General features: G+C 34.6%; 1 protein-coding gene across 2 annotated transcripts in view; it reads right to left on the bottom strand.

Moving 5' to 3' along the window:
• Window positions 1–14,249, bottom strand: part of LOC110114537 — a 62,637-nt gene that overhangs the window by 27,342 nt on the left and 21,046 nt on the right. For both annotated transcript variants that reach the window (XM_028692822.1, XM_028692823.1), the window contains exons 8-12: window positions 7,184–7,312; window positions 6,969–7,086; window positions 6,612–6,807; window positions 6,271–6,382; window positions 6,039–6,193 (exon numbers count right to left, since the gene is read on the bottom strand). In XM_028692822.1, coding sequence (XP_028548655.1) covers window positions 6,039–6,193; window positions 6,271–6,382; window positions 6,612–6,807; window positions 6,969–7,086; window positions 7,184–7,312 — 710 coding nt within the window. The remainder of the gene's footprint in view (window positions 1–6,038; window positions 6,194–6,270; window positions 6,383–6,611; window positions 6,808–6,968; window positions 7,087–7,183; window positions 7,313–14,249) is intronic.

Below are 14,249 nucleotides of genomic sequence, written 5' to 3'. Positions count from 1 at the left end.
CCTTCAGTGCTGAGGAGTTAAATCATTTTATGGGTGTCGCAGTGCAAGTGTCTTGAGCGCCGTGGTGCCAGAATCCATTTTCTGTGTTTTTTTATAAATAGTCCATTTGTAATCTGTGGAAGCATTTATGTAAGTTTAAAGAGGAGTATAGAGGAGATCATTGAATCAACCTATGATATCTTTTCTTCTATACTTTTTTGTTTTGTACAATTAATGAAAATAAATTTGTTTCACATGATTTTTATGTCTGACTAAATTCTCTAATTTTGAATTTATGGTGTAAATAATATATGGAGTATTAATGAATTTTCTTCATCAATAATTACATGATATTTTCAATATACCAAGTCTTCATTTAATGCACATAATGGACATGTGTTGTTAATATCAAGTGTAATATGAAGTCTAAGAATAGGAAAGCATACACAACCAAATATGTTAGATTGATAAGATGTAAGCATAGGCATAATACTTTTTCTTTCCTCCTAACATATGCATCCAAAAGTCTTTTGACTCACACTTTGCTCGTAGGCAATGAGTGAGTCAAGAATATTATCAATAGAATAAACATTCAGATCATTAGATTCATATATGGCGGTAACTTTAGCATCATAATTATCAAGTAGACAACGCATGATTTTGCTGATTTTCTCTGAGTTTGATAGTTCTCTACCTAGAGAATGCAAGAATGTCACTATCTGGGTAAACATAGTATACATGTCTGAAATAGTCTCATTAGATTACATGCAAAATAGTTAATAATCATTTAACAAAATATTTAACCAAGACCGTTTAACTTCATTAGTACCATCGTAAGTGATGCTAACCTATCCCAGATCTCTTTGCCATTAGTGCATATGGAAACCCTCATTAATCTTTGAATTTGAGTCCACAAAAAAATAGTTTAAACATTTCACATTAAGTTGTGTCAGATCTCTATCCTCATTACTCCATTCACTAAATGGTGTTTCAATTTTCATGCCATTAAAAATTATAAATGGAGTATAATAATCTTTCTGAATCATATGTCACATGTAGAAATCAATAGATTGTAAAAACATATACATGTGTATTTTCAAAAAAATAAAATGGTATATTGTCAAACAATGATGGACGGGTTATAAAATAACCATCCACAGTATTCCTATTTTCAAAATGTGTCATTTGATCTTTTCTTAGGGATTTTTAAATCACTAATTATGAGAGTCGCTTTGATACCAATTGAAAGTTTAAGAAAGATGGTTAAACCTTATTGAACTTCCCAAGGCACACAAAGAGGGCGGGTGAATTGATTATTTAAAAATACTTTTCAAAGAACCCTTTTTGAATTTTTTAAATTAAACACAAACACAGCGGAAGAACTTAGTAGAAAAAAGATAATTTTTTGCTCCTTAGATTTTCGTAACAATAATAATTAAAACAACTAAAGCTTGATAATCAAAACACATATTTGTAGGAATAATAAACATGCAAGAAATTAAGATGCAGGAAAAATAAAGTGCATAAAAAAAGTAAAACGATCACACTAGATTTTATAATGGTTTGGTCAAAACTTGACCTACGTCCACTCGTCGGAATCCTCCTCTCTAGGTATTACACTAAAACTTATAGTATCTCTTTTAACACCCACAGCAAGACGAAGAAACCCTTACATAATCTCCTCCACCAATCTGGTGCGGTAGAGTACCATAAGCTTTTTCACTCTCCTGGTGAATGCAGAGTACCTCGAAGCTTTTTCTCCTTTCTGGTGAAGGCAATGAACTTGGAATCCTTTTTCACCCTATTTGTGAAGGTAGAGAACCTAATTCTTCAACCTTGAAGCATTTCTTCCTAGAGCAACCCCAAGAGACCAACAAAGACACTGGAGGAATCAAGGTACAAGCTTGCTTGGAACAACCGTATGGAATCCCCTCACACTACTCTCTCTCACAACTTTACATTCTCCAATGCTCTAATACCTTACAAAGCTCTCTCTCAGAATCCCTTCAACAGCAAAAGAACATTTCAAAAGAATAATAGAAAAGTTTTATACAAGGCTTCAAAAACCTTAAAGATACAATTCTGCCAATTTTGTTCGTAAAGTACGATTAAGGATCATATAGGAAGATTAGTTTAAAAACTAGAGTTTTGTTAAGTACGATGGAACAGTCGCAGGACAAACTGTTCATGTTTTATATATTGATCATATATTATGATCTATAGATCATATGGTAATTAGTTTAATCACCTTAAGACCGTACATGATAATCTCCGGGACGATCAAAATTATCTCAACAAGTCGTCCAATATGATTGACATTCTATAGTACGATTAGTTCAAAAACTAAGGTTTCATCAAAGACAATCAGATTTCGTCTCTACTTATGAAACTTTATGATTCATATAGTACAATATGATCCATCATATTAATTAAACATTGATTTGATTGACTAATTACGGTGATTAATTTAAATAAGTTTTCAAATATCGTATAATACAAAGGGATTCATACAGTACAAACAATACAAAATAAAAAATTTAAAATACTTAATTTTGATTGGCAGTAAGGGGTTTCAGATTAAACATATCGTAAAACACGATCATGTTAGTATCGTACAATTTGTTTAAAAACATTAATTATATATTAAGCTGTTAGAACTAATTTTACGAATAACTAATCATACAATACGATATTGATTGTACAGTACGATTTGTTCAAAAAAAATTTAAATTCATTTTTTCACTCCCAAGTGTGTGTATGCATGTAGGGGTGTCAATATTTGACACGACCAAAAAACCCGACTTGAACCCGACCCAAAAAATTTGGGTTAGGGTCAACCCGAACCAGAAACAAGTCGGGTTCGGGTTCAATAATTCAACCCGTTTCAAAAATTGGGTCGGGTTTGGGCTGACCTTTTGACCCGAAATTGACCCATTTTTTACCCGAAAACTCGTTTTTGACCCGACAATCCGAAATTGACATGTTGACCCATTTTTTACCCAAAAAGCAGAGATTGACCCATTTTTGGACTCAAAAACTAGCAATTTTTTGTTGGCACTGGGTCATTCGGGTCGTGTCGAGTTGACCCACACCCGAAGCAGGTCTGGTTCGGGCCCGGAAAACCGACCGGTTTGCAAAAACGGGTCGGGTTCGAGTTGACCCGAATAGTGTCGGGTCAGTTTCGGGTTTGACCCAAACCCGACCTATGACCCGAAATTGACACCCCTATATGCATGGTCGCTAAATCAACATACACCCTTATATGGCTTAACTCATGAAATTAAAAAAAAATAAAATAAAATAAAATAGAGACTTTTGCGAAACATTATCATATTCTACTCAATCTTGTGCCCTAAAACTTATTGAAAGGTGTATAACATACCTGAAATATTAGAACACAAAAAATAGATATGCAATATAAATGCTAGGAGAAATAAAGATTCAATTAATAATATTTGTGATCATCAAAATCATAAGTTTGGGATCACGGATTGCAACAGGGATTGGAAGGTGATTGGGTTTAACGGCTAAGAGCTAGTGTCAGCTGGATTGAGCGGCTGGTTCGGATGGGATCAAAGGCAGCAAAAGTTTCAGCTAGCTGCGGGATTGGGGAGGTTGAAGCTCTTGGATTAATGGAAGCCAGCTATTATTCGTGAACAAATAGAAGGTTGGTCAGAGGTCGTGTGCTTGGATCGGGATCGACTGGTAGAAATTGAGCATGGCTTGGCGCAGGGAGAGTCGTGAGTTTGAGTCGATCATGGAGGTCACGGTTGGTTGACTGGGTGAATGTGGAGGTCTCGGCTGGAGCTGTGAAGTTAGGCCAGTGGTTGTTTGCAGCCTGCTTAAAAAGGAGGGGTTATTCGGCTAGAAGAGAAATCGGGAATGACTTCTGGGAGGTGTGCAGTTCGGCTACAAGAAGAAGCGGGAAGTTTCAAAGCTCGTGCGATCAGGGTTGGACATGCTCGGTTTATGGAGGAGATTGGGCTGTGGAGGTAGAGACGAAGGAAGATCAGGATTGAGGGTGGTTTCGGAGCAATTGATTGTGTGCGAGAAATAGAGCTGAAGCTCTCGCTCATCTTCCTTTTATCAAATGAGAGCGGAGCATGGAAAGGCCGTGAACGGGGTCGATACAGGATTCGCGGGAAGCAACCTAAGCGGGCCGAATAGGTTTAAAAGTGATTTAAGTAGGATTTTTGGAATTTTAGTGGTGGTCAACAATGACCTTAACACCTTCAATGAAAATAAGGATTTTTATTTTTATTAGCTTATTAGTAAAATCAGAGAGACATTAAAATAAATGAAATGTGAAAAAGTTGTTGAGCCTGATGATTAATAGAGGTGTGGAGATGGTTAGGAGGTGAAAAAAAATCTTGGCTTATTAATCTTTTCGATATTATTTTGAATATTAAAAAGATACCAGATGAGTGAAGTATGATTCATATTTTAAAATAAAGGTGATACACAAGAGTGTGTGAATTATAGAGGAATTAAGTTGATGTGTCATACTTTAAAACTATGGGAGAGTTATTGAGCTTAAGTTACAATGTAATATTAATGTTTCTCAAAATCAATTTGGATTCATGCTAGGTAGATCTACTATGAAAGCTATATATTTATTGAGAGGTTTGATGGAGAAGTATAAAGAGAATAAAGAGGATCTACATATGATATTTATTGTTTTAGAGAAAACTTATGATAAAGTTCCAAGAAAAGTGCTACGAAGAGTTTTCGAAAAGAAAGAGGCTAATAATGCTTATATTCAAGTCATTAAGGATATGTATGTCAGAGCGATTACTTGTGTTCAAATACAAGGTAGTTTGATCAAGTATTTTCCTATTTAATTTAGAATACATGAAGGACCAAATTTAAGCCCATATATATATATATAGTCATGGATGTTCTTACTAGACATTTGCAAGAGGATGCACCCTGGTGTGTGCTTTTTACTGATAATATTCTTCTTGTTGATAAGATTGGAGAGTGGGTAGAAAGTAAACTTGAATTATGGAGGTTAACCTAAGATTCTAAAGGTTTTCGTTTGAGTAGATCTAAAATCAAACACATTGAGTGTACTTTTAGAAGTAATAGATTGAGTGGGGTGATTGTGATTTCGAACGATCAAGTCATTAATAAGAGTACACATTTTAGATATCTCAGGTCTATTGTCTAGAGTGATGGCGAAATAAATGGAGATATTATTAGTAGAATTCAAATTGAATGGTTGAAGTGGAGGAATGCAACAGGTTTGTTGTGCGATAGAAAAGCACCACTAAAACTCGAGGGGAAATTCTAAATGATGGTGAGACCTACAATGCTTTATAGCATGGAATGTTAGTAATTAAAAGAGAATCATACAATAAAGTTAAGTGTTCCTGAGAAGAGAATGCTCAGGTGGATGAGTGATTTTACTCTTAGAGATAGAATGCAAAACAAGTATATACATGAAAAAGTTGGAGTCACTCCAGTGGTGGATAAGATTAGAGAGAGTTGCCTTAGATGGTTTGGTTACACAAAACATCGGCCTTTTAATTACCCGGTTAGAAGAGTAGATGTATTAAATTTGGCCTATGTTAAGAGAAGTAGAGGATGACCTAAAAAAGACTTGGTTAAAAAATATTAGAAATGATATTTTTATTAGATTTAAATGAAAATTTGACTCTTAACAGAACACAATGGAGAAAAATGATTCATGTAGCTGACCCCATGTACTGGGATAAATGCTTGATATTATTATTATTGTGTTGTCATAATATTGTTTGTAAAATTTATAGAAATTACTTGTTGCATAAATCTAAATTAGCGCCACAACTCATTGTATGCCGACCTACATTGAGAGGGCAACTTTATTAACATGTAAAAATGCGGAGACTTCAAAAATTGGATTTTCATGCAATTTATAAGTTAGTAGAATTCAAAGTTATGGAAATAATCAATGCGCAACAAAATAATAGTGATTTTCAAAATGAACTGATAGACGAGGTATTTTTGTTATGCAAGCGGAAAATGAATAGGCCACTTGGCTAGTCAAGCACTATGAAGAATATGTAGAGTAAACGTACATAATGCATGCATGTGCCAATTGTTGGAAGCGATGAAACAAATTTGAAGTTGGAGGGCACTGTGGATAATATCTGGAGCGCAAATACTCATCCTTTAGAACAGATAAAGCAGTAGGGAAACGAAGAGCTTTGATTGCATAGACGCAACGCTGTACCTGAAAAAAAATCTTCTTCATGGAAAAATAGAAGGAGATGAGAAAAAATCTCAGTGTAGAAGATAAATGAAGCATACCTGAGTAAATTGAGGACCTGCTTGGGACAATGACAAAGCAAGGTCACCACAAGCTGGGCCGCCATTTGCTAAGATATCCAAGGACCTTGGAGTGATGTACAAACTATCAAACCTTCACTAACAAAACAATTAGAACAGCTCAGTAATTGCATGTGCCTAAATTTCAGTTCGAAATAAGTTTAATTAAGAGTTAAAGACAAATCTATTAAGGATCTTATTATTTCTAAAGAAACTCGGGGAAGAAGTTCATCTGTTTGGCAGCAATTTACAACTCCAACTAGATTCCACTAGTGTTTTGTTGCCAAAATTACAGGTCCATCTGAAAAGGAAAAAAAAAGAACCTTGACGTTATTTGGTATAAGATTTCAGGAAGATCAATCCTTTGCTCAAAGTGTTGTTGCATTGTGGTAAATCCAATAAGAAGGGGCTCAAGAAGACCAACAAGACAAGTCCTGATCTCAACCCCCTTTTTCTGTTTGAGGTTTATGTCTGTTGGGTTCACAAACAATAGGCGGTCATTCAATGTGCCAAGTAGAACTGAAAGAGAACAAAACAAGAGAAACGCAGATTAGGTGACTGGCAAGCCAAGAAGCCTTAAAGTTTTCTGTTCAAAATTTTTGTGATATGAACTATTTCAAAGTATCTTTCATAAGCTTACATATAGGCCTCTATCAAAACAGTGGCATACATAAGCTTACCTGAACAAGGCATACTTATAGAAAGAATAGTCCGAACTCTGCTATCCCACCCAAGAACCCCTACTGCAGTTGCAGTTGAGAAGAGAAGCGCTGGTCCAAGCCACAGAAGGGATCGAAAGTTCATACATGTTAAGTGATATCAAAATTTCTAGTAAATAACATACAGGTACAAATTAAAAGAAATTGGAAGCACAAAAACCAGGTGACTAGGATATTGGAGGAACTCCTTGGTCTAATTTTGTTGACGTGCTAGATATTATTTCTAGACCTGAAGATGCAATTAAAACTCTTTGACTTGTCAATATCCCCGCCACATAACCTCTGAGAGTATCTTGCCAGTAAACCTGTGAGAACTCCGAATATTTCAGAATTTAATGTCATAGTAGGCAAACAAGAATATAAAAAGTTTAGTTCGTAAGAAATGCAGGCTTCTTTATTGCTATGTAGACCATTTGGCATTGTTCAATTGCATGGAAAGACAAAAATTTTACACAGTTAAACATGCTTTAATTGTTCTGCATTTCTCCAGTGCAGCAGGGTGAAATGGAAAACTTTATTAGTTGATGATTCTAGGAAAAAGCTAAACAACAACAACAACAACATCAAGCCTTTATCCCACTACGTGGGGTCGGCTACATGAATCCTTTTTCTCCATTGTGTCCTATTAAAAGTCAAATTCTCGTTTAAATCTAATAAAGAAAGATCATTCCTAATATTTTCTAACCAAGTCTTTTTAGGTGTACCCCTACCTTTCTTAACATAAGTCAAATCTAATACCTCTACTCTCCTAACCGGGTCATCACAAGGCCGCCGTTTTATGTGACCAAACCATCTAAGGCGACTTTCTCTAATCTTATCTTCTACTGGAGCTACTCCAACCTTTTCACGTATATGCTCATTTCGTATCCTATCTCTAAGGGTAAAGCCAAAGCTAAAATGCATATATAATTACACTTATAACAAGAAAACCTATGTATCTAGAGTAAAAACAAAGCTTAAAATTGCGTAAATAAGCCTCGAAGCGTTTTTTGTCCGTGAGGCGAGGCGTAAGCCTCGAGGCGGTGTGAAGCGTAAGCCTCATGAACGAAGAATTGTGTAAATAAGAATTTAAATGTTTTAGCAGGTAAATAATAGTAAGATTCTATCATACAATAAAAACATCTAAATGACAAGTGAAATTAGTGGAAAGTAAGAAAATATATACAACAAAATCATGTCCCAAAGTACATAACCACAAAATATAAGTCTATCAAAACTCCCAAGGTACTACAACAACAACAACGACAACAACATCAAGCCTTTATCCCACTACGTGGGGTCGGCTACATGAATCCTTTTTCTCCATTGTGTCCTATTAAATGTCAAATTCTCGTTTAAATCTAATAAAGAAAGGTCATTCCTAATATTTTCTAACCAAGTCTTTTTAGGCCTGCCTCTATCTTTCTTAACATAAGTCAAATTTACTACCTCTACTCTCCTAACCTATTTCACCATCACTCTGAACAATAGATCCAAGATATCTAAAACGTGTACTCTTATTAATGACTTGATCGCCCAAAGTCACAATCCCTTCAGTAGGTCTATTACTACTAAAATTACACTCCATATATTCTGTTTTAGATCTACTCAAGCGAAAACCTTTAGACTCTAAGGTTGACCTCCATAATTCAAGTTTACCTTCAACTCCCTCTCTAGTCTTATCAACAAGAAGAATATCATCAGCAAAAAGCATACACCAAGGTACATCCTCTTGCAAATGTCTAGTGAGAACATCCATGACTAAAGTAAAAAGATATGGGCTTAAGGCTGATCCTTGATGTAACCCAACCGAAATAGGGAAATACTTGGTCAATCCACCTTGTGTTTGAACACAAGTAATAGCTCCTGCATACATATCTTTAATGATTTGAATATAAGCATTATTGACTCCTTTCTTTTTAAGAACTCTCCATAGCACTTCTCTTGGAACTTTATCATATGCTTTTTCTAAATCAATAAATATCATATGTAGATCCTCCTTATTTTCTCTATATTTCTCCATCAAACCTCTTAATAAATGTATGGCTTCCATAGTCGACCTACCCGGCATGAATCCAAATTGATTTTGAGAAACATTAGTATCACGCCGCAACCTATGCTCCATAACTCGCTCCCATAGTTTTAAAGTATGACACATTAACTTAATACCTCTATAATTCGCACAATCTTGTGCATCACCTTTATTCTTAAAAATAGGAATTAACATACTCATTCTCCACTCATCTGGCATCTTTTTAGTCTTCAAAATAGTATTAAAAAGTTTAGTAAGCCATGAAATTCCTTCATCTCCTAAGCATTTCCACACCTCTATTGGGATATCATCAGGTCCAACAGCTTTTCCACCCTTCATTTTCTTTAAAGCCTCTCTAATTTCAGTTTTACTAATATGCCGATAAAAACATAAATCTTTATTTTCATCTAGGGTGCTAAGGTCACTATAGTCAATCTTATTTTCACAATCTTCATTAAAAAGTTTAGCAAAATATCTCATCCATCTTTGTTGAATATCATCTTCTAAGAAAAGTATTTTTTGATCTTCATCTTTAATACACTTCACTTGAACTAAATCCTTACTACTCCTATCTCTTTGTTTGGCTAACTTATACATATATCTTTCTCCCTCTTTAGTATCTAATCTATTATATAAATCACTAAAAGCTAATGTCTTTGCATCGCATATGGCTTTCTTAGCATCCTTACGAGCAACTTTATATATTTCCCAATTATCGGAATTTTTAAAATTAAACCAATTTTTATAACAAAGCTTCTTATTTTTAATTTTTTCTTGCACATTAGGATTCCACCACCAACTATTTTTACTATTGGGAGCTTTTCCCTTTGATACTCCAAGGACATCTTTTGCAATATTCTTAATATCACTAGCCACTTTTTCCCACATAATATTAGCATCCTCATGCACAGACAAAATCTTACGATCTAAAATCTTATCTCCAAAAATATTTTTGTTAATATTCTTTAAATGCCCCCATTTAATCCTAGAAAATTGTTTTACTTTATTTTTTATTTTATGCCCCTTTATCTTAAAGTCCAAAACTAATAATCGATGTTGGGTACATAAATTTTCACTCGGAATAACTTTACAATCTTTGCAATCTAAACGATTTAATTTTCTAATAAGAAAATAGTCAATCTGGGTTGTATTATATCCATTTTTATAAGTGATGAGATGTTCATTCCTTTTCTTAAATAAAGTATTAGCAATTAAAAAATCATAAGCTAAACAAAAATCCAATATGGTCTTGCCACCTTCATTCGTCGTTCCAAATCCATGGCTACCATGAATGCTTTTAAAATCATCTACCTCTCTACCAACATGTCCATTTAAATCTCCTCCAATAAAAACTCTTTCTTCAAGAGGTATATTTTGTATTAATTCTTCTAAGTCATTCTAAAAATTTAATTTAGAACTTATATCCAAACCTATTTGAGGAGCATAAGCACTTATAATATTAACAATCTTATCATCAACAATAATCTTTAAAGCTATAATTCTATCTCCAATCCTATTAATTTTTATAACATTATCCTTCAAACTCTTATCTATAATAACACCTACACCATTTCTAGTACGGCTCCTACCTGAATGCCAAAGTTTAAATCGTAAACTATCAATTTCCTTAGCCTTCTCTCCAACACATTTAGTTTCCTGAATGCACAAAATATTTATCTTTCTATGAATCATAATATCCATTAATTCTATTAATTTTCTTATAAAGGAACCTATATTCCAAGTTCTTATTCTAATTTTAGTTTCATAGACTAGCTTTCTTTGCCCACATTCGTCCTTGATGTGGGAACCCTTGCCTATTTAACACTGCACCCGGGCGCCGATGCAATGGCCCTTGCACACTTGTCACAGTATTCAAGCAATACAGCGCGTCGCTTGCAGGGGACACCCTAGCATTATCACAATTTCTTAAAGGATTCGTGTCATTATTATTCGACAAGTTTTATACTGGCTGTCGACAACCTAACGCGAACCTCCATTTTCTCATCCAGGACTTGGGACCTGGCAACCGTAGTGTAACATGAGGAAGTACAAATAAGAAATAATATATTTAAAGTCATCACTTCTTCCTCCTCTCCTATAGAGTCCAATGTCTCCCAATCAAAGCATACACTCATGAAGAAGCTGACTAACACTAACAACTATTACTAAAGATGATGAATACAACAATATGCCGGGCTGTCAAGGGTCTAAGGGGGCGCTGCCCCCTGGCGGGGTTCGACCTAGCGATATCGAGCATGTACCTAGCGGTACCGAGCATGTACCTAGCGGTACTGAGCATGTACATAACAGTACCGAGAACTATGACCCTAAGTTTTTAGTAAGTGGGCCCCCATATTAGAGGCGTACGCCTCAAAGGAAATTGCACAATAATGCTAGTGAGGCGCACCTCACTCCACCTGAGGCGCACCTCACTCCACCTGAGGCGTACACCTTATGATGCCTGAGAATTGCCTAGGCTTTTAGGCTATTTTAGAGAAAATTGCACAAAGGCACGCCTCGGATTGTGCAATTTTAAACTATGAGTAAAAGCACTTAACATGAAGCATTATTGAGTATCTATCTATGCGTATTTTACTTTTTGAATTTGATGCTAATAAATATTGGATGATGTAGTCTAAAAGTTTACAAAGTATTCTCTATAGATTAATCAATCCATAGCTACAATCAGGATGATTAAAATGTAAATCAAGTTATAGCAACCACTAAGATACTGTAGATTAGATGATTTTTCACTAGAAAGGCTTGGAGGACTCAATGGTACAAGCAAGAAGATCTAAGATAAAAAAATCCAAGGTTGTGTGTCTAATTAAGGTGTTTTTAGCTACTCCATGTAGGATTTAGTGTTTAGGGTTGTGAGTTGTATTTTTTCAGCGTATAGTATCTTTGTAAGTTGTTTAGCCATTTTAAGACTTGGGCTCATTATTTTGAGGCTTTTGTAATGGTTAAACTCAATTCAATTAAATAAAAAAACTCAATTCAATTAGTTGAGTGCCGAGTTTGAATCATCATTGAAAGAGAAGATCAATTTTCTAACTATTGTTCTTGAATTGTCAAGAACTCCAAAGTCAGACTTCTTGCTTCTTGAAATGAACTGATTTTTAATTGTCAATTGCAAATTTATAAATTATTTGAATTCTTGGATTGTGGATCTTGTCCTACTATATATATCAAGCTACAAAGAAATGTGTAAATGCGATTGTGTTTGAATAGGATAAAATTTCAGAGAATTTGATTTGAGTTTTGAAGATTTGGAAACTATACTTGGTAGATTAGGGCTAACAAGAAATTCAAAGGGTTGGAGAGACCTAGATTTTAGAGAAATTTTGAAATTCAAAGATTCAAAATATTGCTTATCAAATTTAGGCCCAATTGGAGGTTCACGATTTGGGATTTTGAAGGAATTTTAATTTTGATTGAAATTTTGAGAATTTAGAACCTTCCTTACTAAATTTAAGTTTGATAGGATATTCAAGATTTAAAAGTATTTTAGGATTCTAAAAATTTTAAAACTTTACCTATAAAATTTGCACTAACAAGTTTTAAAATTTAGAGAATCACTCAGGTTTAAAATTTTTAAGAATATTAGAACCCTACCCACTAAATTAAGGATTGATGGGGGTTTTAAAATCCAGATTTTCGCAATACTTGTCCAAGGAAGAAACAAAATAATTATTTAATAGACGAAAAATAGTAATTACCTATAAAAAAATGTAAGCATACTGCTGATGCATAAATATATTAGCCATTAATAAAGATGAAGAGAAGAATCTTCCTCAGAAGAGTCGCTAGAAAATCAATGGAAAAAATAAACACATTTAGAAATTCTATTTTTGTGATCAAATATGATAAAGAGATGTTGACACATTTTTTGTGTCACTTCGACTCCAATCGAATTGAATCGAACCTGATCGAGTTACCACCCGATCAACTCATTTGAGCCTTGTCGAACTCAATTTGACTCAAATTAATTCAAATCGAGTTTGATTCAAGTTCAAATTCAACCCAATAAGCTTAATTGATTGAAATCAAGATCAATTTGACTTTCCAAATCAAAATTTGCATTCAACGGCTCTGATTTTTGCTCTTTATACGAGCTTCTTTCCGTCAATTCCCATAGCAGACGCTTGCGACGATGTGGGTAATCCTTGAAGCGCTTATGTAACATGAGGGGGACAAAAACTAAGTACCCATACGTGGGGAAACCATTATGCTTTTTTAATTAGGTGCTAGCCTTAAGAGCTCATGTAGCGTTGCAGGGATTGAAGAAAATACAGCCGTAGTGTCACCTGACATCTACCTGAGGCGCTCATGAAGCGTGCAGGTGAAGGCTGCCTTTTGGTTTTTCCCCTAAAAGGGGAAGACGCCGGGAGGCTTCCAAAATTTAGAGCAAATACTGAGGACTTGTACTCAAATTAACTAAAAGTGCAGGAGAACTAAATTAAACTTGAATTTGAACAATAAAATGAACCAATTTTAAGCTTGAATGATCACAAAGAATTGAGCTAATTTTGGACTACAGAGGACTTGAATAATACTTGGACTACAGTGGACTTCTAGACTTGAACTAAATTCAGATAATTTGAACTTGAATAAAATACATAAAGAACATGAACTCAAATGAACTACGAATGAACTTGGATTTGAATATGATATGGTGACCATATATAAGTGACAAATCGGACTCCAAATTACTATTAAATGATAATTTGGACCTTTCAAATGTACATCAGTATTGTGAGCATAAGACTTTGGATGGACAAGCCCTCAATGTACATAAATGACAAACCCTACGATTAAAATGACTTAAATATTTGATCAAATCAATTCCTAAATGGGAATAAACAACACTCATATCACTCATGCAACAAATATTGGGATATCCCTACAATCTACGAGGGGCCAAGATGCTTCTACAACCAGCAAATCAAACTGCTAGCAAATATCTCGGTCTCCTACAAGCATTGAAGATTAATGCATATCGGACATCTATGAATAAGAAAGGGGCAAGTGCAAGTGATGGCCCTGCCAATCCTCTTGTATGTAAGGAGGGATGAATGCAATGCCTACAACAACACTTTCAACACCAAGGTGACATTAAGAATACAATAACTTAGTGGTTGATGCATAAAGAGATAGTTGATGAAAATAGCGCAACCAGAAGTCAACATCAAATTGCTAATGTGTATAATGATTTGCACATAATTAATGAT

The sequence above is a fragment of the Dendrobium catenatum genome, unplaced genomic scaffold, assembly GCF_001605985.2.
Source record: "Dendrobium catenatum unplaced genomic scaffold, ASM160598v2 fragScaff_scaffold_157, whole genome shotgun sequence".
Taxonomy (NCBI): domain Eukaryota; kingdom Viridiplantae; phylum Streptophyta; class Magnoliopsida; order Asparagales; family Orchidaceae; genus Dendrobium; species Dendrobium catenatum.
The sequence above is the reverse complement of the archived record's forward strand: the minus strand, read 5'-3'. Positions and strand labels throughout refer to the sequence as shown.